Raw genomic sequence first — 23,650 nt, forward strand, 5'->3', positions numbered from 1 at the left:
GCGCCGGAGCCCACACGGACACGGCCCCTTTAAGAGGCGGCGCCTCAGCCCTGGGGCGGGGCCGCGCTCGCGGCGCTCGCCGTGACGTGTCCGCGCGCGCCGGCGGGGCCGCGCTGCCGCCATGGCCGACATGGCGGATCTGTTCGGCAGCGACGCGGACTCGGAGCCCGAGCACAAAGGTGCGGGTTTGTCGCCTCCCTGTCATCCCTCCATCCCGCACGGGCGGGCCGCGCCGCCCGCCCGCCCCGTATCGCCCCTCTCGCATCACCTGGGCTCGGGCAGGAGGGAGGGAGCGGCCCGCGGGAGGAGCGGAGCCGCGGGCCGAGGGGTCTGTGCCTGCAGGGGAGGGAATGAGGGAGCACCTCCCGGCTTCAGTCCTTAGCGTGTTTTCAAAGAACTTGTCTCCATTCTTGTAAATCGCTTTTCGAGGCAGATGTTCTTTTATTTTCCTGCTCGAAACGGCGTTCACCATCTTCAGCATTGACGAGTAGCTCCAATGGCACAAACGTGCCCGGCTACATGATTTAGGTTAAACACATGGTGACTTTTGAATTTGTAGGATATTGTAAGCCACGTACATGTAGTTACTTGTTTAGGCCTTCGGTATTTTAATAATCTTATTTACCTTTGTGTAATTCCTTATTCCTTCTACAATTTTAGAGTCTTAGATCTTGTGGCGTGAAACTTCATGTGGCATAATTTTTTATTGTGTCTTTCTTCGGCTGTGCCTTTATTAGCAGACATTCTATTTTACTGTAACTTTTGTCAGTCCTTCTTACAGTTCTCTGTAGGTTCTCTCTCTGGGGTTTGGGTTGGTTTTGAGGGGGGGTTTAGTGTTAAGCAATGCCCATCATCTTATGTGCATCCTGTAGGGACATCTTGACTTTTGAAAGGGTGATGTTTGTTTTGCAGATTCTGATTCTGGATCTGATTCGGATTCCGACCAGGAAAACGCTGGTTCTGGTAGCAACGCCTCTGGAAGCGACAGTGACCAGGACGATGACAGGGAGGCAGTAAAACCCAGTAATAAGGAGCTATTTGGAGATGACAGCGAGGATGAAGGAGCATCCCATCACTCAGGGAGCGACAACCACTCTGAAAGGTCCTACAATCGCTCTGAGGCCTCGGGGCACTCCGAGCACGAGGACAACGAGCAGTCGGACGGGGACCAGCACAGCGCCTCAGAAGCTGCTCATGACGACGACGAGGATGATCGTGATCACGGCTCAGATGAAGGCAGTCACCACTCAGAGGGAGATGGTTCTGAAAAAGCACATTCAGAGGACGAGAAGTGGGGCAAGGAGGACAAAAGTGATCAGTCGGATGATGAGGAGAGGCAGCAGAACTCTGATGATGAGGAGAGACAGCAGAACTCCGACGATGAGGAGAAAGCGCAGAACTCAGATGAGGATGAAAGGCCACAGGTGTCTGATGATGAGGAAAGACTCCAGAACTCGGATGAGGAGAAAATGCAGAACTCGGATGATGAGGAGAGGCCACAGGCCTCAGATGAGGAGAAGATGCAGAACTCAGATGATGATGAAAGGGCCCAGCGTTCTGATGAGGAGAAGATGCAGAACTCTGATGATGAGGAAAGGGCCCAGCACTCTGATGAGGAGGAGCAAGAGCACAAATCCGGTAGGACTGAGTACAGAAGTAATGATTTGCTGCTGGTTTGGTCTCTATTGTTTTGTTTACGTTGACCTGAAAAGATTCAGACTTCAGTGTAAAGGCATTAATTGTGTAGCTTTCGACTGTAGTCATCTTTGTAATGCTTTTTTTATGCAGCACTTTTAAAATTCCTTTTAATCTGAATCAGTTTATTAATACAAAGGCATTTTAAAATTTGTGGAGCAAAGTTTTTAATTTGCTGAGTATAATTGTGCTCCTTGGTAGAGTCTGCAAGGGGCAGCGACAGCGAAGATGAGGTTCTGCGAATGAAGCGAAAGAAACCAATTGCATCAGATTCAGAAGTGGAGAGTGATACAGAAGGGCAGAAAGGTAAATAGTGGTGTTGTTCTGTGGGGGTTTGATTCCTTTAATCATCATCTTGAGGTGCCATTCATCTGCTCCAGGATAGAATTGGTAGCACTTGCTGCACATGTGACTGTAGTGGCATGGAAATAATGAAACAGCAGTAATTCTGTGGGGGGGGATACATGCTGTGCTTCTGATTCTCTCTGCTTAGTTCTGTCAACTTTTCAGCTTCCTCCATCAACTTTTTTTCTGTCAATGTTCTTTCATATGTTTTTATTGAAAGATGTTAGGAAATGGTTCCTTTAATCAGAGCAGCCCAGGGAACGTGTACTGGTTTTTGTGATGGGTTAGCTGGCTGAGAAAGAAGTGTTGATTTTCTGAGAAGTAAAACTTCCAAAATGTGTAATGAAGTTGCTGTTACTTATATTCAAGTTACTTGAATAAGGATTATTTTACATTCTTCCATTACCATTTTTCAACTAGATTCCCTTATTTGATAAAACCTTCCCAGGAAAACATACCTTGAATCCTTAGCTTAAAAATACATGGAAAAACTGTTTTTCAGGATAAGGGAATAATGTGGGCTTCATAAACATCTGAAATTTTTAACCTCTGTAGGTGATTTTAAGTGTTAATAAGAGTGAGGAATTTGTTAACCTTTTTTTTTTCTGTGAGTGTTCTTGCATTAGGGCTGTGTGTGCACATATATGTGTGTTTTAAAATAGCACTTTTTCTGCTCAAGAGCATGCAGATGTCATGGATCTGTTTGGAGGTGCAGATGACATTTCCTCAGGGAGTGATGGAGAAGACAAACCACCGACCCCAGGACAACCCATTGTGAGTAGACTTGACTTTTGAGATAATGGACACACCATTCCACTCTGAAATGCAGAACACCCATTTAGTTTAATAATATTTGAGTGAAAAAGAATAATGACATGAAGTAAGCATTACAGATAATTTTGCCCCAGCTGAAAGAATTATTAAAGTTTTATACATAACTATCATATTCATTTGTCTGCCTTCCCCCATCCCTGTTCTGCTTTTTGAATAGTTTTGATTGACATAAAATAACATACAAAGCCATAGCTGTCTTTGGTACCTTATTACAGCTATTTCAGAAATATTTTTTATTTTTATGATAAATTTTTATTTCTTGTTGATAATACAGAAAAATATCCTTTTTAATCTGGGAGTTGTTGCCAATTTAGTGTCTGGTACTTAACTGAAAACTGTAGATCAGCTTCTGTGCTGTTCTCTACTGCCTGTCATCTCTGGAGTTTGCAGTGGTATTTGAAGTCACTTTAAGTGGCACATGAAAATGCTGAATTGAATTGCTTTCAATGAAAATGTGTGACTTCTTTTTTTTTACCCCATCTCTCTCTGTGCATGTGGATGACATTTCTTTAAGGAAAATGTACTTATTAGAGCAGCAGTAGCCAGATAGACTTCTTTTCATTTATGCTCCTATCCTCCATTTTTTCATTAGGATGAGAATGGACTGAGTCAAGAACAGCAGGAAGAAGAGCCTATTCCAGAGACCAGAATAGAGGTAGAAATACCAAAAGTGAACACAGACTTGGGTAATGATTTATATTTCGTGAAGCTCCCCAACTTCCTCAGTGTGGAGCCCAGGTAATTGCACATTAAATACATGACTGATAAGGGTTTTTGGTGTTTCCCTGTATTGCTCTTATTTAGTAATACAACTAAATGCCTTTGCCCTGTTTAAAGTGGTTGACATTAAGATGAAAACTTGTGGCTGTGATTAATCAATTGTAATATCTATTGTTATGTAATCAGGTGCTGAGTAACTTTGAGCTTGTGTTTCAGCTTGATTGAATAACTTGTCTGCAAAAAGCAAAAATGTGATTTAATTGAAATCCCATACTATCGGTTCAATTTTAAACATAGAATCAGGCTCTCAGGGATTTAAAAGGCAAATGCACAGGATCTTTATGCACTTTTGAATGATTAAAAACAACATTTTGAATTTTAGAAGAAGGCCTTTTTTATCTGTATATGCTAAATGTACTGCTTGACTGTGAAGAGGCTGGTTACTCCTTTTCATGTTTACCTAACCCAAACTGAAGACATTGCTGGAATTCATATGTGAAACAAAATAATTGGAGTTTGTGATGTTAGGTTTGGCCTTACAGGTCTGGTTCAGCACTTGTAGCAAATTGCTGTTAAATCTGTCTCTTTGAGTGTTTTGTTAAGCAACTTTACTGGAAGTTCAGTAGGTGCCCTGTTAGGTGGCAGCACAGCCTTGTTTCTGTCATAGCTCAGTGAAACCATTCTTTCTGGCCTCTGGCTCTAGGCTGCTTCTGGAGAGAAATGGTAAGAATCCTGTTAGTGGCTGTAATCACTGAGATAAGTCCTGGTGATCACTGGGGGTCAGACTGGACTGAAAATAGAATTGCACCGTAGCAGAGTCTGTTTATCACTTTTTTCCCTTGCAGCAGCCTGGAAATTATTAGGAAGGAGGTTAGGGAAAGTGTTCCCCCACCCACTCCCATCCCAGTCATCAGAGAGGAAAAACAATGTCATCTTCCTTTCTCTTTGGCTGGTTTTGAGGTTGAAATTAAAAAAAAATACAAAGATTGTGCTCTTAGAAAATTTCCAATTCACCTCATTTATAAGATGATTTTTTTTTTTCATTTTATTCTCTCTGTACAATGTTGTATGTATTTTGTTCCAGACTTAACCCTCACCCCATCATCCTGATACTAAAGAAACAGTATTTTCTGAGGCAGACTTGCTTTTTTCAGCTAGAACCATTTGGAGGGTGTGAATGTTACCGTGGCTGTAATCACTGGTAGTGAGGACACTTGGGTTGGGCCCCTGAGGTGGGGAATCAATGCAGTGATTCCTTGCTGCAGGAATGGCTGTCTCACTGCAGTGCCTGCTGTTGTGGACAGGTTATAATTTAAAATTTAAATTTTCAAGAACCTGTTATTTTGCACAACTCTACAATAATCTGGATTAATCTTGTAGAAGAATAAAGAATGTATTTTAAAATTCATTGCAGACCCTTTGATCCTCAGTATTACGAAGATGAATTTGAAGATGAGGAGATGCTTGATGAAGAGGGTAGAACTAGGTTAAAACTCAAGGTATGATTTTAAGTTTCTTTTTCTCTTTTACACTTACCTAGCCACATTTCTTCAAAGTCTGTTTCAGATATCTTGGAATGGTTTTGAATTTGTGATTCAGATTAAGAAAGTATGGGCCAGTTCAGCACTGAGGACAGTTGATTAGTTTTAGTAATAAATTTTTAAAAAGCTCAACATCTGCCTTCCAGATATAAAAGCAATCCTTTCCACCTTTGTTTTTTTGCATCATGCAGCAAATTATCAAGCCTTTCTAACTGCAATTCTTGACCTATATAGAGTATATTTTACCACAGTATTCCTTACTATGAGTTAGAAAGCATGGTTTGCGTTTTTTCCCCACAGGTAGAAAACACAATACGATGGCGGATGCGACGAGATGAGGAAGGGAATGAGATCAGAGAAAGTAATGCACGGATAGTCAAATGGTCAGATGGAAGGTTAGTTTGGACTTTTTGCCATTGAAGGAATGCAGGTGTTCTTACAGTGACGTGCCATGACATGCAAAGTGGAAGGTCAACAAACTTTGACGTCAGTTCTGCGCAGCACAAATTATTTTAGTCTCGGTGCTTTGAAAAGTTTATACTCTGCTTAGTTTGGATTGAAATATAATTATTGGCCATATATAAAAAGGAAACATGAAGGCTTTCTTCATTTAGAAATTAGACAAAAAAATAGACTGCAGTGGCTTTATCAAATAATTCATCTGTGAATCTCCTTTAAGCATGTCTCTCCACTTGGGCAATGAGGTCTTTGACGTGTACAAGGCGCCGCTGCAGGGAGATCACAACCATTTGTTCATCAGACAAGGGACAGGTCTACAAGGACAGGCTGTTTTCAAGACAAAGTTAACCTTCAGGTAAACATGCTATTCTATATCAAATGTTGATACTATTTTTGCAATTAAGTGTTGTAACTAGTATATAAAGATTAGAGATACCAGTTTGTGAACCTTCAGACCTTAACTGTTCAATAAGAATGTGTTATTTTCCAAAGGTTAGTCCTAAATTAGGTGTCCAAACTGGAAAGGTTAATGTGCTATTCAACTGTAATATGTATGCTACATGTAATTTTTTTATACATGTGTTTTAAAAATGGATGATGCTTTTACTTTTGTGCAGATGAATCTTTGAAATCTTAACTGTGCTGGTCCTACCGTTGTCCTTTGAAAATGGATGCATTTTTTTAAGAGGTATTTAACCTATAGCAATCTTTTACCAGGCCACACTCTACAGACAGTGCCACTCACAGGAAGATGACTCTATCTCTGGCAGACAGATGTTCAAAGACCCAGAAAATCCGTATTTTGCCTATGGCAGGTCGTGATCCAGAGTCTCAGCGCACAGAAATGATTAAGGTATTGTGGCATGGAACTCACGCACATAAAATCTTCTGATTTAATCTAAAAAATCACAACTGTAATGTAGCTGAACATTTTTAAACATTCTATGATTTATGAAAAACAGTATGTTTTGGAGTTTTAGGCAAGAGTTGTAAGCTGTGGGTGTGGTTTGCTTAACATTAGAGGTGACAAAACTGACAATATTTACAGTCTTTACACTGCTGTGAAATTATTACAAAAGCTGCAGTAGAATACAAAGGGCACTCGAGACGGTTTGTTTGGGTTTTTTTATCCATCAATCTTAATATGTTACTTCTTTCTTTGGACAGAAAGAAGAGGAGAGATTAAGAGCTTCCATTCGCAGAGAATCCCAGCAGCGCCGGATGCGGGAGAAGCAGCACCAGCGTGGTCTGAGTGCGAGTTACCTGGAACCCGATCGCTACGATGAGGAGGATGAGGGAGATGATGCAATCAGTCTGGCAGCTATCAAAAACAGATACAAAGGTGGCATCAGAGGTAATCATAAACCTTGACAGCACGTTATTAGGGCCTGGGTGGTTCAGATAGATTAATTTCATAGGACAGTCCTGATAAGGCAGTATTTTGCCAGTTGATACGTGAGGAGACATTAATTCAGTTTGTGTAAGTTTATTTTGTTTACTCTGGACTTAGATTCTGTGGGACTTCAGCATTTTGTAGGACTAAATGTAAGACAATTATTTTTAATATTCTCTCTTCCTCACCATTTTCAGATAAATATTTGTCTTTTTATTTTTCTCTGCAGAGGAGCGTGCTAGAATCTACTCTTCAGACAGTGATGAGGGCTCAGATGAAGATAAAACCCAAAGACTACTCAAGGCAAAGAAACTTAATAGTGATGAGGTAAGAAAGGGACTTTGTTCTTTAGCTGCTCATTCTCGATGAGGAAAATTTCAGCGCTAAATCTGATTTTTAAAGCTGAGACTTTGGTAGTTTTCATTAATGCCATGATAAATGTATTATTTTGACTTGGCATGCTTTCCATGGTAATTAATCACCAATTTCTTATACACTGCATTGTTTCACAGACATGAGTGGTTCCCAAAGGAGGTCCCTATTGTTATTGCTGATTTCAAGATGGAGAAATTTATGCAGAGTTATGTAAAATGACTTTATGCAACGAGTAAGAGGGTTTAATATTAGAATCCTAGTGCAGTGTTGTCCAAGCTACATGGTCCTCTCCTGTTTATTATGGAAGTAGTGGAAGCATTTATTATGGAAGTAGTGGAAGTATTTCTACTCTTTTTAAATAGAGGAGTTAAAAAACTGAGTTAAAAAGACTTAATGTCTGTTGCTAAAAAGACATTATCCATCACCTAAGTATCATCATGATCAAGGTAACTGCAGCTACAGCAGTAGTGCTATTTCCTCATCTAAATTTGTGTTTTATTAGTTTGTAGTTTATCCCTGCTGGGTATTATCAGATGAGTCCTTTTTAGTTCAGGTAGTGTCACTGCTGGTGCAGCACTGCAGTGTTACACAAGGAGGAAGCTTGCTCTCATTTTCACTTCCATACTGTGCTTCCTGTAAACTCCCCATGAGGAATCCCTCACTTCCCAGCCTCTGGGTGTTTGCTGCATTCTGAATGAATGTTCTTGCTACTGGGACACTCCTGTTACACTGTCACCTGAGTATTTGCACTAATAGGTGTTGTAATGTGAAGCAGGAGTAAAAATTAGATTTTTCTTTGAAAGACATAGATTCTGGCTTTTTATTATACATTAAGAAATGTTAATGTTTCAGAAAATATGACCACAGTCCTGGAGACCACAGTAGTGAGCCGTGTAGACAAAACTGTAATTTTGTGAGCTCTGTGAATGTTTGTAGAAATTGAATTGTTTATTTGTAAGACACTACCAGGTGTTAGTTCATGATACCGCGATGTCAGGACTCTGCAATTCCCTTCTCTCAGAAGAAAAAGTCTAGTCAACAGCACTTCTCTGCTGCTTGAGGAACAATAGCCTCCATTTTAAAATGCCATGACTTGAAGGTAATGTTCCTGTCAGGCCATGGAGGGGTGCTACAGTGTTACAGAAAACCCAGCCATGTGTAAGTACTTATTTCAGGGCGACAGAGGAACTGTGATATTTGTAATACATATCCACATATGTGAAACACTGAGTTCCTTGTACACACACATGGTTTTATGTGCTGTCAGTCAACAACACAGCACAAAGCTTTGTCCTGATAACAATTTGTTGCTATTACTGTAAATGTCAATCTGTGATTAATACACTTTATCACCACACAGCAAGTAGTTTCACTGTTAATGGGGGTATTCTGCTGAACAGGAAGATGACTCATTGAACAATAGCCCAGCTAGATTACAAGAGAATGCTTGTTTTGAGGAAGAGGCTATCACTGAGATTCCCACCCCTACTAATTTCTGGTTTCCATCCTTAAAATTCCTTCCTAACTGACATTCTCATGGTACTAACTTCATGCATTAATACAAAATAAAATGCTTTTGGATAAATAATTACTCATTAGAGTTCTGAAGCTTTAATTAATGTTCTGAAACTCAGTCTTTGATCCTTTCTTAAAATCCAAGCAAGTTACTTTAAAAAAACAAACCAAACCAAAAAAATCCCTCCACTTCCAAAACCGACAAATGGAAAAAGGGATGAGATTACTTAGACATGAGAGTATTTTTAAAGATACTCATCTTTTTAAGCAATAATTGAGTTACCACTTGTTCTTCACGTCACAATTGATGAGTTTTTCATGAATATCATGGCTAGGCTTGGCGAACAAAGATTTGGGAAGGGCTCTACCCACATTTGCTCAGGCGTGCTGGTGGCTAAAGAGGCCAATGTGAGATAGACAAGATTGGTTGCAAAAGGCACAGCAGAAAGACTCCTTGGATGGTATTGGCAGGATATGATTCTTTCTGTGTTGTCTTTTCTCTTCGATGGTGATCCTGCGGGTGTTCTCAAAGGAAGCAGTAGTGTTATGGATTGTGTGTCTCCAGACCTCCCAATTGGAGGCCAGGGTAGACCAGCGATGAAGATCAGTGTGGCCAAGGCTGAGATGTTGTTTCAGGGAGTCCTTGTATCTTCTCTTCAGGGCTCCTCTCTTGCAGCAGCCAGTGGCAAGTTCACCATAAAGCAGGATCTTAGGGAGGTGGTGGTCCTTCATCCTGGAGACGTGCCCTGCCCAACACAACTGTGTTCTCATCAACATGGCCTCAATACTTGTGACTGCTGCTTGTTCTAGAACAGATGTATTGGTCACATAATCTGACCAGTGGATGTTCAGGATTGTGCAGAGGCAGCGTTGATGGAGTGTTCTAGGAGACGCAGGTGGTGGCGGTAACTGACCCATAATTCAGATCCATATAAGAGAGCCCACAGCACAATGGCTCTGTAAACACTGATCTTTGTACTTTTCTTCAGGTGTTTATTTCATGAATAACTAGTGATTTAAAACATTGTTTGGAAGGATGATTCAAACTGAAGTGGTGTAAACGTACGTGAAGTAAAAAATCAACCTGTTAACTTTATATTCAGGGACTGAAAATGGAACATCCAGTCTATAAAAGTCATTGTGTTATTACTTGCAAACAGGTAATTAACTCAGTGATTTGAGTTCCTTTGACCAGCCCTTTGACACCTCATAAACTGTTATATTTCTTGGACTGTAAACTGGTGTTGATTCTGAGTACAAGTGGTTTCTCAGAGTGGTTTTGGTTTTGTAATGAACAAAATGCCTACCCACTTACAGGATTTCTTCTTTGCTTCAGTAGTTCTGATTTAGGGCATGTAAGTATAAATAGTCTGAAAACTTAGCAAAGCTACGACGGCTGCCTAAGGGGAATGTGTGTGTTTCTTGGAAAATTCACTGCAAATTTGAGGAGTTACCCAAGTTACCCATGCTTGTAAGACTGGCTGAGAATGATATTGCACATTATAAATCCAGATTATGACAGAGACTGCCCATGCCATAGCTCAGACTGAGGCAGATGTGGTTGCAGGTCCATTGAGGTGAACGGAGCTGGAGAGGTGGGGGCTTTGACACTGGTACAGTGCTGGCTGAACTTGAGTATTTCAGTTACCAAAATGGAAAACCTAGAACTAGTAATTTTGCTTTTCTTACAAGAATGGCTTTGAGGTCTTTTTGTTGTTCTTCTGAGTTTGTTTTTTTATTTTAGCTTCAAGTATGGTGGTTTATTTTTGTCCTTTTTTGCCTTTAGGAGGGTGAACCTTCTGGAAAGAGAAAAGCAGATGATGATGACAAAGCAAGTAAGAAGCATAAGAAATACGTGATCAGCGATGAAGAGGAAGAAGATGATGATTAATATTAAGGAAGAACAGCAGTTGATTTTTTGTTGTTGTTTTTTATACATATATTTATATATATATTGTACAGTTCTCTTAGGGCAAAGTTGTAAGTAACCATAATGGGGTTATTTTGATAAAGGAAAATTCCAAAGTCTGCGTTTTTGATGTAAATGAAGTTTTTTGATTTCCTTTTACTTTATAAGATTTTTCTCTTATTGCAGCATGTGTTGCACCAGGGATCATCACAGTGCTGGTTTTTATCTTGCACAGCACATTTAAGTTTTGAAAATTGTAGTAACTGGTTATTCAAGTGAATGGGTCAATAACTTTACTGAGTTCACTGGGAGAAGCCATGCTAAGCTCTGTAAAATGCTTAAATGATAAATTTGTCTGACTAGGGTATGGTGATTTAGCTGTCTGTGTGGAAGGGTTGGAAGAACATACAGTGGTACAGTACAAGTCTGGTTTTTTCCCTAGATATTCCTTACTTCCTGTTTACAGTGGACAGCACATTACTATGCTGGTATATTTTGCTAACTAAAAATATTTCTTGCTGCGTTTGAGTAAACTGTGAAGTTCATGCAGTTAGAATAGTCAACTGATCACAGAAGACATTTATTTTTCATGCATTGAAGCCCAGAATGAAAATCTGCATCTTGCCTGAGCATTAATAATAATTAACAACAAAAATAATAATAATTGCCACATGCTAGTGATGTAAACATCAGAGTAAAAGCACTCCTTTCATCAAGACTCAGTAATTTCTGCCAGGAGAGATGAAAGTATCCTTTAAAAGGGGAGATGAACCACAATGCAAAAATACAACCTAGTAATAGTGTCTCAGAATCTCATTCTTATGGTGCTATTTCCTATTGTTGCTGGTTGGTTTTATAAATGGATTTTTTAAGCTGGGAAGTCACAGGAGGAGAATGTCCATTGCTGCTTTTACACTGTTTCTAAACTCCTTATTGGATGATCAAATACCAGTTGTGAAGTGGGGAAACGCTGGAAGAAATACCTGAACTTTTCCACACTTTCTTTCCAGGATGACATATCCCATATGTGTTTTCTGTGGTTGGTGAAGGAGCATTCGTACATTCTCTGTGTTGCCTTTTTGACTGACTTTTCACACAGTCCTGCAGAGCCTGGATATGACTTGAAGAAGTTGAGAAAATGGAAGTAGCTGAACACCTCTTTAAAACAAAATCATTGACTGATGCTGTGCAAAGTTGATTATGTGGATTTGTGTTATGTAAGCTGAAATAAAATAGCTGGTAGTTATTGAAGGACTGTTCCCCATCTCTCTCCTGCCCAGCTGAATTCTGCTTTTTTATAAAACAGTAGAAGGGTGAAAGTCTCATAGTGAGTGCTTTGCTCATGATATTCCCTGGTTCTTTGAGTTAGAGCTTTCAACCTGGACATCTTGCTTTTGTCCTCTTTAATTAGGACAGTTGTTTGTCCCAATATTCTACCTCCACTTCTCCTGCCTGGAAGGTATGGGAAGCGTTCTGGCTGCAGTAGGACAGAGCTCTGCATGTGTTAATATGTTCTGCTGAGCAGCTGACTGCAGTTTAGTCATTTGCAAGTAAGAAAACAAAGTGAAAAATTTCAACTTGCAAGTCTGAGTGCCTGAGAAACTATTCCTTTTTTCTATAATTAAATTGTTATCTAAGAATTTCTGTGCCTCTTTAATGTGCAGATAAAACCTTTCTCCATCTGCTAGAATTTTGACCCTGTAATCCTCTTAGTTTAGACCTCTGCTGGGAGACTGGTTCCTTACATGAGGTTACCTGCTCTCCATTTGTAACCTTCTCAGGAAGAAGCCAGCTGTTTAGGAGGGGACTCATTATGGGTGTAATATGCTGTACTTTAACTTAAAAGCTTTCCAGATACCTCTTAAACAACAAATTTGGCATATGGAAACAGCACCATTTCACTGGTAATGTGTTTGCTTCTATGTCAGTTTAATGAAGATGTTGGCTATTTTTATTTTTACTACACTCCTAAGAGTGAAAATGTTTTAATCACTTTCATAAGTTTGATGCTGACTAAGCCTTTACTAAGTGAGTGGTCCACTTTAGCTTCCAAAAATGAGGCTTTCTGTGGATTACGAAGATGAAAAGAAGTAATTTTTTACACTCTTGTCTTTTGTAAATTGCTCTTTTAAAGTCTTATTTAAATGTGGACTTTTAGAAAGTGTTTTCTCAGCTTAAATTAGTTTAACGATCATCTTGTAATTAAAGTCACTTAAATGAACTTAGCCTTATCCACAGTATTTTTTTAGTTGTGGGTCTAATGTATAGTTTTATTTCACTCAAGGACAGTTTTTGCTATCCCTTTTCCAAGTATATAAAAATCTGTGTGTTCATCTAATGAGGGTGTATAAAGGGTGTGTTGTACAGTGGCAGCACCAGCTCAGCCCTGACCTCTCATTGTCTGACTGGGCATTGCTAGAAAACCAAAACACTTGCTTCAGGTAAGAGGAGGATCAGATTCCCTGAGAAAATAACTTTTTTTTAAGTAGGATGTGCAAATGAAGCATGCTAGGGAAGAAAAAGATAAGTATCTTCAGTGGAAAATACAGGAATTTATTACAATGTGTTCTCTAAAGTTACCAGCACAAACTGGTCTTCATCTCAGCACCCAGTGAAGCATCCAGTTCACAGGCTGTGCCTGGTCACAGTCAGTGTTCACTTCAGGTCTGTACTGAAACTCATTGCAAAAATTAGCCAAACAAGCCAGGAATCAGCAATGCAGCTGCCATACGGGCAGGTTTGAATAGGGCCCTCTGAGCCCAGGGTGAGGAATTCAGCCCTGTCCAAGGGAGCCAGCTCTGACACTGGGATGTTCCACGAGCTTCTGGAACCTTCAGGTCAGGGAAGAGGCCCAGCTGAGCACTGCACCCTTAAGGCATTGCTATCCACTGACTCCAAGTATTCCATTATGGCATTATATCTCCAGCTAAACGCAAAACACCTTCTCTTGCAGTTGTGTTTAGTCTTGGATAGTGGGAATACATAAGGAATATATTGACTTTTACCTTGCCAGCCAGCTGACTTATCTGGCTGCCCTTACTCTATAGGCATGCTGGATAGGATGTTCCTGTAAATAAAAGTATTTGGTGGATATTGAAATATCCATGTTTGATTTAAAATATGCTTAATGCCAGTGGGATGAAAAAATTATGGGGCAGGGGAATGAATATTCAAAGAGCAGAAACTGTCCTGTAGTGGCTGAGTGAGCTCTAGAATTTTCTGCAGCTCTAACTGCCCTCATTCTTATCCCAGAAGTAACATCTGTGCATCTCTTTAGGTTATTATGGTGCTTGTCTGGTTGATAATTAAGTTTGTGTATACTGTAACCAGTTAGGTAATGTTTTCCCAAGATCCCCACTGGCAAGTGGCTCATTTTTGCTTTTGGAATAGTGTGGTAGAAAACTCCTTCAGAAGGGTTCCTTTGTGCCCTTCAGGTCAGAAGTGGTTTGATGCTGCAGTCAACTCAGTCCACTGAACTGTGTTTTCCCATGATCTAAGGGGGCTACATTTTCTTTTGGAAGCAGTTGGTTCACAGTTGCCTTGGGTGAAGGCTTTTCTGTTGTGAGTTGAATGAATGATACTGGTATTTTCATAGTAGTGGCAGAGTACAAAGAATTAAGAGCAAAGACTTGGAAGTTTCGTAGCTAAGGAACCTTGTTAAGGACCTTGTCAACAATGAGCTCTGGGAAGCTCTACAAAACAGGTAATTGCTGCAGGTATGGTTTGACATATGGAATCATAGGATATCTCAAGCTGGAAAGGAGCCATAAGGATTGTCGAGTCCAACTTGCTGCTCCTCTCAGGACTACTTAAAACTAAACCCTAGGACTAAGAGCATTGTCCAAGTGCTTCTTGAACTCTGTCAGGGTTGGTGCAGTGACCAGTTCCCTGGGGAATCTGTTCCAGTGATCAACCACTCTGCATGAAGAACCTTTTCCTGCTGTCCAGCCTGAGCTTCCCCTGACACAGCTTTGCTCCATTTCCTCATGTCCCGTGACTGGTCACCAGAGGGATCAGCCCCTCTCACCCACTGTCCTCCTCCAAGCAGTTGTGGGCTGCAGTGAGAGCACCCCTCTATGGCTGTGCTGGCTGTGAGGCAGTGCATCAGGGCATTATCTTAAGTTCATTATGAATTAATTGTAGATAATATCAGCACAGACTTTGTCTAAACAACTGATAATTTGATAGTATCCTTACATTTTTTCTCCTGAAGAAAACTTTGTTTAGAAAAGTTGATTACTAGAGCATATTGATGGGCTGTTCTGTGCTGAGAAAGAGATGCTGTGCTCTGTTGATGTGTTCCCTTAGTTGATAGTACATATGGCTGTGGAAGAACCTTCCTGTATGAGTGAGTGAGTCAAAATTCATGAGGGGTAGATAAGGAGGGATTGGTGTTTTATGGATACCACTCCTGGTTTTTTTCATATATATCCATATATATGAATGTGTATTTTCCCTGTAATTCTCGTGTCTCTGGACATGAGTAAAAATTTTCCTTACATCTACAGATGAAAATACTCTCTGAACATGATTGCAAAGTGACCACGTTTAAACTGAGAACATTTCACTAATCTGTGGATATGTTACCCTTTTACAAATCCTGTTTGATCTCTTGGAACTAAATAGGATTATTCTGACTCTCAGACTTTTTCAAACACTAAACCTGGAGTAGCTGCTGCCATGTAGCAGGCAGCTCCATGTATCTGGTTGTCTGTCTTAAGGTTTAGTCCTGCCATAGCATGACATTACTAGATATAGGGGAAAATAAATCTATGCATGCTGCACTGCCAGTTTGAAGACTTGAGTCACTCTGTAATTTGGCACTTTACTGAACTTCAGGGCTGCTGTTTTCCGTAGCTGTGTACTACCTCTGCTCCTGGTTTTTCTTAGGACAACTTTCCCTTTGGTTAGCCAGCAAAGTTTCTGAGTAAGCAGGATTATCTGAGCTTTTTCATGTCATTTAAATGTCCTTAATACATGTGCAATGACATTTATTAAAGGCAGTTCTGGATTTACATCATGGGAATTATATAAATGTGCACTGCATTGTGATTGCAGTATGTTCCCTAGAAATACTTACACCTCTGCATAAGTCACACAGTCGTGTAGAGCAGTGTTTTAAAATTATTTCTGTCTCTGAACTTACTTGCAAGGGATCCACACCATCTAAGAAAAGCTGGAAGGTTGGGAACAGGCTTCTGTTGGATGTGCAGAAGAGTTCATGCTGCGTATTAAAAAAGGCTGAGAGCTGACCTGGGTGCTTGGGACAGTTCATAGTTTTGGATGTAGCACTGGATATCACAGTAGTTTGCATCTGACATACAGTTGACTGCATAGAAAAGCAATTCCCACATAAGCTGGAAGGAAGCTTTTTTCAGAGAAAGAAATTATTCTGAGGCATGTTTTGTGAACTCCTTTTCAGCCTCTCTTTATCCCCCTCTTTTTTTTTTTTGCCTTCCTTTCACAATATCTTATTAAATCTCTTCAGACCTTCCTAGGCCTAACAGGTTTTTGTTGTTACACAACATCATCCAAGGTGTGCTGGCAGATCAGCTCTATTGCCAGGGATCTAGAAATGAGGGCTCAAGCTTCTTGACACAGTTAAGAAGGTGTCACATTTGAGCCCGGGGATCTCTGGGAGTGGTTGAAGACTGATGTGGGGCTGAACTCTGAGCAAACACATTTTTTTCAGCACACTGTGACTGTAAAATTGAAAAAGTATACAGCTTTCCAAGGTTATTAGAGATTTTAGGTAAACTGGCTTTTTGAAGGCCTTTGATCTTGAAGGTGTCCAGCTTTTAGGTGTTTCTTACATCAGGTCGTATGAGTGTTTCAAAATCCTGAAAAGCTTTAAAATTAAAGGAAGTCTGAAATTAAATAGAGGGGGAAAAAATGTTGGGGTTTTGTTGTTTTTTTTTGAAGCAGGGAAATGCAGAACTCCTAGCAGGTGTTTAATCCAGCAGAGGGGCTTTTTTGGATGAAGCTGGGGCTGTCTGAATCTGCAGCTGCCTGTCTGCAGGAAGCCACCTGCCCTGGGGCAGAGCTGAGCAGGACCGTGCAAAGGAGGTGCACAGAAGGTGTGGGAGGGAATGAAGACATGAGTCACAGCCTTTTGTAGTGTGTGCTGTATCTTGGCCTCATGCTCAGGGGGTTGTTGCAGCTGAGTTCAAGAGAGGCAGAATGTTATTTCTTGCTCTTTGGGAAATACGGCAATTAATGAAGAGTGGGCTCACAAATAAAAAAACCCAGGCGTGCCCTGGCTTTCTATAAAGACACACTAATTACTCAGAAGTACACAAGTTGTCTGCCAGAAGGATGTGTTTTTCAAATGGTGGTTCCAGATGGCCCCTTCTAAACCATATAAATATATGTGCTTTTAAACCAGTAACAAAGAAGGCTGTAAGATAAACTGAAAACTTGCATTAAAAAGAAAAAAAAAGTTAGAGTACACACTAATGCAATTTAGGCTGAAAAAATATTAATATTCAACAACAGCAGCAGGAGATACTTCAAGTATCTCCACACACACACACACGTCTGCTGTGCCTTTGCACTGCCCAAGCTGTGCAGCTCCCCAGGCACAGAAGGATAACCTGTGCTGGGGCAGGAGGCTCCTCGTGCCCCACTGGCCCGTGCAGGTCCCACACGTGCGAGTCCTCCCCTGTCAGTCACTTGTTTATCGCTCCATCTGACGGCTCAGCTCTCGCCTTGTGTTTCTGCTCTTGCAAGGCAGGACTGCACTTCTCCACGTACGAAACGCTTGGCTGTTGCATAAGTTATGGTCTGTTAAGTGTTTTTCAGACAAGGTGCGGTTTTATTCCGCTCCAAGATGGTTTATGGGAAGGGTCCTGTGAGCGTGTGAAAGTGCTGGGGTTTAGCCTGTGTGTGAAGCCTCTCTGAAACCCAGACTGTGGCATGGTAGGGCTGGTGTTAGATGGGAGCATGGCTTACAAACCCTATAAAGAGTTTACACAAAGGTTTAGAGAGCAGGAAAATGTTTGCTGAGATGTAGAGTAGCAAATCTCTAAAGCCAAAATTCTGCAGTACATAATACTGAGGGCTTTAGTCCTTGGGTTCTTGCCATGAAACACCAGTGGGTTTAAGTTCATAGGAAAATACATTTGCACATGGACCTCCATGCTCAAAGACAGGGTAAAGTTCTTGTAAGCCTTTCTGACAGATTTTAACCTGTAAGTTCACAGTGATGATTGTGCTGCTTAGCTGTGCCCAGTTTTCCAAAGGTTTTCTGAGTCTCAGCTCACCTTTTGCTAGTTTCAGTCAGTACATTTTCTAATCTTTGTAGACGAGGACAAGCTGCAATTTTCATAGCTGCTTTTTGAGCATTTTTCTAAATGTGGTGGTGTCTCTCTCATTCAGTTGTGGACCACCAAGTAAGTCTTGTCAGCTCCCATTTTGCTTGGACTCATGGATTATTCCCTCTTCTGGAAAAAAAATTAAAGGTACCCTAAGGCCTTAAACTTAAAGTTTTGTTGGCTGTCTGTATGTGGGGAGTCTGTTTTGTGAAGAGGCTGCACATTGCTTGAGGTCATTTGGAGGTGGGAGGTGAAATATCCTTGTGCTTTGGTGTGACCTTGATGATGCATTGGCAGAGCTTTGATGTGAAAAGCTGAGAGTGCTGCTTTGGGCCAGCTGTAACTAGTCCATGTCGCCGTTCATCAGTTTTAGGGTTTCAGAAGGGAACAGTGCAGATTAGGAGAGAGCAGCACACAAGATTCTTGTCACTGGGCAGCTTTTTGGTTCTTGTGACCAGTTTCCATAGCAGAAAAATACGCAGCTTTGGTTAAACCTGTTATGTGTGACTTTGTTGTTGTGCTCTAAAATGATTCCTGTATTTAACAGCAGCGTTGAGCGGTGTAAAATCTGCTGTTGCCAGATAGAGAGTGGGTGTTGTGCCAGAGTGTTTGTGCAGATAGGAGCTGCTCCGGCAGCTGAAGGGCAGCTGGCAGCTCTCCTGCCTCGTCATGCGCGCTGGCAGGCTCTGGGCAGCCCGGTGAACTGATTCACCACACCAAAATAACCTGCTGGGCCGGGCTGTTCTTGTGAACCCTCGTGCACCTTGGCGTGATCAAGGATAGACAATGAGATTCTCTTCTGGGAGTTGGGAGTTTGTGTGTTATTAACACCAGAAAGGAGTGGGATTTGTGTTTTGAGCTGAAGATCGCAGCGTGTGCTGGGATTCCTCTTGTCCAAATCCACACACCTTTGGGAAAACAAGCAGTGACTTCTTTTTGCCAGATCTGCAAGGTGATCCCACAGATGTGCTTCCACAGAGTTGCGTGCAAGTATGGGGGCTTGCCTACTAGGCAAACTCTTCCACTAGCAAAAGGAGTCTCATAATCTCAGTGCTGGTGGCATTGTCATCTGTCCCACAGCAGTGATTCATGGCGGTTTTTCTTTCTTTTTCTGAAAATCTGCCAACTCTATATGAGAAGAAGAGTGGTCCCCAGCTGCCATTTAGAGAAAGGTGGTGGCAGGGAAGGATTTCAGATTCTGTAGAAGTGAGGGGTATCCCTGGGGAATGTTTGTAGTAAAAACCTGATCATTTTACCCCAGCAAATCCCAGGCACTACTTTCTGAAGTGAAGGGTTAGCTCACTGAAATTCCATCCTGTGTGCATGTGGGCAGCCCTTGTGCCACTGCAGCTCTCTGAACAGCCTTAGGAAGGTACCAGGGCAGTTGTGCAGAGCAATCTCTTGCCAGGGTCTTTTCTGTGCTTACTGCAGTCCCCTCCTTTGCTTTGGGTCCTCTGATTGCTCTACAGAAATCAGTACTGCAGTCCTCATTCTGTTTGTGGAAAATTCTGAAATGAAGTGCATATTTAGCAATGGTTTTAATCTCTCTAAAAATTGCTGTCATGTTTGTTTCTGTTTTCAAGAGCACCTAAATACCTTTTTTTTCTCCAGCCTCCTTGCACTTCCCCAGGCTGCCAAGGTGCAGAATTGCTCCTTTTAACTGACAATAGTTAATCACCACCTTTTGCAAAATGGCCTGCAATGTATTTTCTTTCTGTTGCTCTTCTGCCAGCCCACTCTGTTCTCCTTCATTTTGATTTATGGCTGTACATGTGGGTATGTTAATGGAAAACCTTGGAGGGACAGATTGTGTATGCTCAGACACCGCTTCGGGAGGCGCGTGCATTTGGCTGCCTGGATTTCTGTGTGTGTGCTGCGTTATGGCTCAGCAGAGCGAGCAGGGTGTGCATTTAATTTAGTAAATGTCTCTCCTAACCCGTCACAGCACTGCTTGTTTTTGCTGGAGCATATGCTCTGATGGGGGCTGTTGATTCAGCAAAAGTAATGGTAGCCGGTAGAGCTGATCAAATGCTCCAGAAATAGTTTATCACATAAATTATTCAGCGGCTGTTGGTGTTTCTTATCACATAATGTGTTTGACCACTTGGAGGTTGGTGTGCTCCAGTGCACAAGCTTGCTGAGGGGGCTTTTCTGCTTCACTCACCTTTGGTGCAGGTACAAAGGTTTCCTGTGCTCCTTGCTGGCAGTACAAGAGGGGAGGTGAGAGCCCATGAGGTTTGTTAAAGGCTTAAAGTCTTCTTAAAAAAATTCACAGTTGGAGCAAGGCCATAGAGAGCCCCAAAGAGCCACTAACTGTGTGTGTTAAAGATGTTATCCTTCATTCAACACTGCCACAGTTGTACCAGTAAAAGGGATAACTGAATGGTCCCCTGGGTGCTGACCTCAGGTAACCCATCTGTCTGTGCCCAAAGCTGAGCTAGCACAACCTTTGGGGCTGATGGAGCTGTGGGAGTGGCAGGCAACCTCCAGCAGAAGCCAGCAGGCCTGCTAACTGTTTGGAGAGTGGGTGTCTGGCTGTGTTGCAGCATAGGACTGCACACGGCTCTGCCAGCAACAAACCAGTTTAAACTCTTTTTGTTTGGTTGAAGAGCTTGTGTGTCTCATGTTTCTCTACAGAAAGTTTGACTGCCATCTGATCTGACACATCTATACTTGTATCAGTGCTTGTAAGGTTTGGTTATTTTTTTGTTTTCTGGAGCAGGTAAGTTAGTCGCTTAATGCTTAGCTTAATTACATGAGTATAAACCTTCTAGGATACACATAAGTGGTTTAGATACCAAATACTGAGGGTACTGTGTAAAACTGCACCTGAGGAACATCCTTTGTTATCTTCCACCTGCAGTTGTCCCTGTCACCTGCCTGACTTGACTGAGTCTCATCATGTAGCAGCCATTTCCCATCCACAGTACTGGAGTCAATTTTGGACATGCAATATCAAAACACCTTCTTATGGTGGCTTGAGTCTTGACAGGTAAGTTGGGAGTGGCAGGGGTACCCCCAAGACTCTGGATTTTTTTCCCAGAGATGCCTTTGTTGAATTGCATTTGCAATAGTTGTCTGATCCCTCCTCTAGTAGTTGTTTGCTGGGCAGTGCTTTTACCGTATGAACATCGATGGTGAGAATCCCAGTTTCCCTTTCAGAAGTGAAAGAAGATCAGGCCTGCAAGTCTGTCTGGGACTATAACTTGCCTGTGCACAGTCAATTTGCATTGCAGATGTGGTTTCTTCACAAGCCAGGGGCTGGAAGGCAGGCTGTTCTCCACAGACATCCCACAGTCCCCATGCCCATCCTTGCCTGTTGGGCACTGTCTTGTCCCTCAAGCACTACAGCTTCTCCAGCAACCTCTGCAGTATTTTAACAACCTGGGGCTTGTTGGGATGGTGAGTGGCCAAAGCAACCAGTTAACCCCTGCTCCATCAGCCCAGCACCCTCCCCTTGGTGTTGAGATGCCTCCTGCGTGGTGTCTGGTGGAAATGTTGTTTTCTGTGGTATTTTAGATGAACCCACTCTTGCATCCTGCTTGAAACAGTTCATAAGGAGATGTGAGTCTCCTCAGATCCATGAAAGTTGTGATGAGCAGAGAATGTGAAGCTGTAATCCTGGCTGTGCTCCAGGATGCTGTCCATGTGTGGAGCTTTTAGGAGGCACCATCAACACATCAACAGCATCACCTCCTGTAATACTGTTCTTTTCCATGGTCACCTATTTCACATGGAAGAACAGGGCAGGGGAGGCTTCCCTTGAAGGGGGTCTAGGATGCACTGAGGTCTGAAGGCTCTGCTTCACTGCCCTGCTTGGGAGGGCTCTCATTCAGCTGCTCCTCAGGCTGGTCAATACTGCTGCTGCTGGCACGGTGGTTCACTGGGGTTTTGGGGGTAGGACAGGGCTGTTCTGACGGTGGGCTGGTGTGGGTGTAGTTTCATGGCACAGGCACCTTGGTGACAATGTTCCTCACTCCACCCTTGGCTTCTTGTCCTGGGTTCTGGAACTGAGTGAACCTCCCCTCATGGTGACACAACTGCAAGGTGTGACTTTGTGCCAAGCACGTCTGCATTTAAAGGAAACACAAACCTGATTTTATCTTACCTGCTTTTAATATTATTACTTTTAAGACCTGAATCTGTTCCTCAGTTAGTGAAGCCCCATCAAAAGTTGCTGACAGCCCAGGGGGCAGCCAGGTGTGGGGTGAGAAGGAGGTGCCAGACACTTCTGCTGCAGAACTAGGCAGGACTTTTATCTGCTTGTAGAAAGATCATCCCTAGGTTACGTGGGCCTCATGGTAGGTAGAACTCACAGTGAGAGTTTCTGTGGGAATTTACGCTGCTCATACCACCTTGAACACCAAGAATTCCACTGATTATCTGGAGAGGGAAGGATTTAAAAGTCACAAATCACGAGCCAAATGTCTCCTAAGCTACCTCAGTGCCTGTAAGCTACCTCAGTGCCTGTAATCACCACCCCTCGTGTGCCTCCTGGCTCTTCGTGGAGTGGGAGTCGGCCAGCTCGTCCTACATTGGTCTGTGCAGGGAGAGCAAGGGGGATCTGCAGCCTGTGGGAGTATTTCATGTACTAAAACGTGACTCAAGGTGCAGCTCAGTGCCATGTTTTCTTTAGCAACAAAACAAACCAAATCCACTTAACCAAACTATTCCTGCTTCAACAGCCTGGGCTTTTCCTCATGCCACTGACCTACCTGTGGGGTCAGAGTGTAAGGGAGTACTGAAATAACCAGAGATTAGTTTAAAAAAATATCCGTTTAAACAGAAGAAAATTTGTTCCTGAATTAAGCTCTTTCATTTATGAGCTGTTTGGTCTTTCAGCATCTGATAACATTGTAAAGCAGTAGAGCGTGTGACTGGCCTTGTAAGTGTGTGTCTGAGGAATCTGTCTCCACCCTGAAACCAGGGGAAGGAGAGGAGGCACTCTATTTTCAGCGAAGGTTACTTTGTGTATTTACATTTTCTGCTGAGACCAGTTACCTCTAATGTCCAAATCTGAGTGATTCAGTTAGTTTGGGAGGGGTTTCCCCTTCTGCCTTGTGGTAGCTCTGCAGTGCTGCACAGGGATGCAGATCTGAGGCCGTTCAAATATTACTTAGTTTTTCAGTTTATCACAATCCTTCTTGATCTTTCCTCCTGGCTGTTATGTGGTGAGCACTGGAGTTCATTGTTAAGGTCAATTTGTTGTTAATAGGAGAGGAGACCATGCTGGACTACCTCAGCATCCTCAGGGCAGTGGCACTAACTGTGTTGGGAGGCACCACTGCAGACATCCAAATCATGCTCCAGAAGGTATGCTGTTATTCTGATTTGCAATTTACTTCCAAGATGTTCCTGTGACCAGGATTTAAATTCTCTTTTATTTTAGTAGCTGAATGAACATTCTTCTCTCATGAGAACACACTGTACTAGGCAGAAAGGAGTTACCTCTCTGGAGTGATACTATTTTGGGCAGTGCCAGGCTTTTCATTGTCATGGCAAAGTGTCTCATGTAGCATTAAAGTAAAATGGAAAATGCTACCTTCTCCAT

General features: G+C 42.1%; 1 protein-coding gene and 1 long non-coding RNA gene across 2 annotated transcripts; both read left to right on the plus strand.

Annotated features, from left to right (window-relative positions):
- Window positions 1-85: 85 nt before the first annotated feature.
- Window positions 86-12,426, plus strand: LEO1 (LEO1 homolog, Paf1/RNA polymerase II complex component). The gene is made up of 12 exons (XM_027644534.1): window positions 86-179; window positions 913-1,638; window positions 1,897-2,001; window positions 2,720-2,814; window positions 3,467-3,612; window positions 5,009-5,093; window positions 5,436-5,530; window positions 5,815-5,949; window positions 6,312-6,447; window positions 6,762-6,948; window positions 7,217-7,314; window positions 10,664-12,426. The coding sequence occupies exons 1-12, from the start codon at window positions 122-124 to the stop codon at window positions 10,766-10,768; spliced, it is 1,971 nt and encodes a 656-aa protein (XP_027500335.1). The 5' UTR covers window positions 86-121; the 3' UTR covers window positions 10,769-12,426.
- Window positions 12,427-20,645: 8,219 nt separating this feature from the next.
- Window positions 20,646-23,391, plus strand: LOC113947694. Its single transcript, XR_003527837.1, has 3 exons — window positions 20,646-20,821; window positions 20,963-21,091; window positions 23,315-23,391. It is a non-coding gene; the product is annotated as an uncharacterized LOC113947694 (long non-coding RNA).
- The last annotated feature ends 259 nt before the right edge of the window (window positions 23,392-23,650 follow it).

The sequence above is a fragment of the Corapipo altera genome, unplaced genomic scaffold, assembly GCF_003945725.1.
Source record: "Corapipo altera isolate COAL_440 unplaced genomic scaffold, ASM394572v1 50, whole genome shotgun sequence".
Classification (NCBI taxonomy): domain Eukaryota; kingdom Metazoa; phylum Chordata; class Aves; order Passeriformes; family Pipridae; genus Corapipo; species Corapipo altera.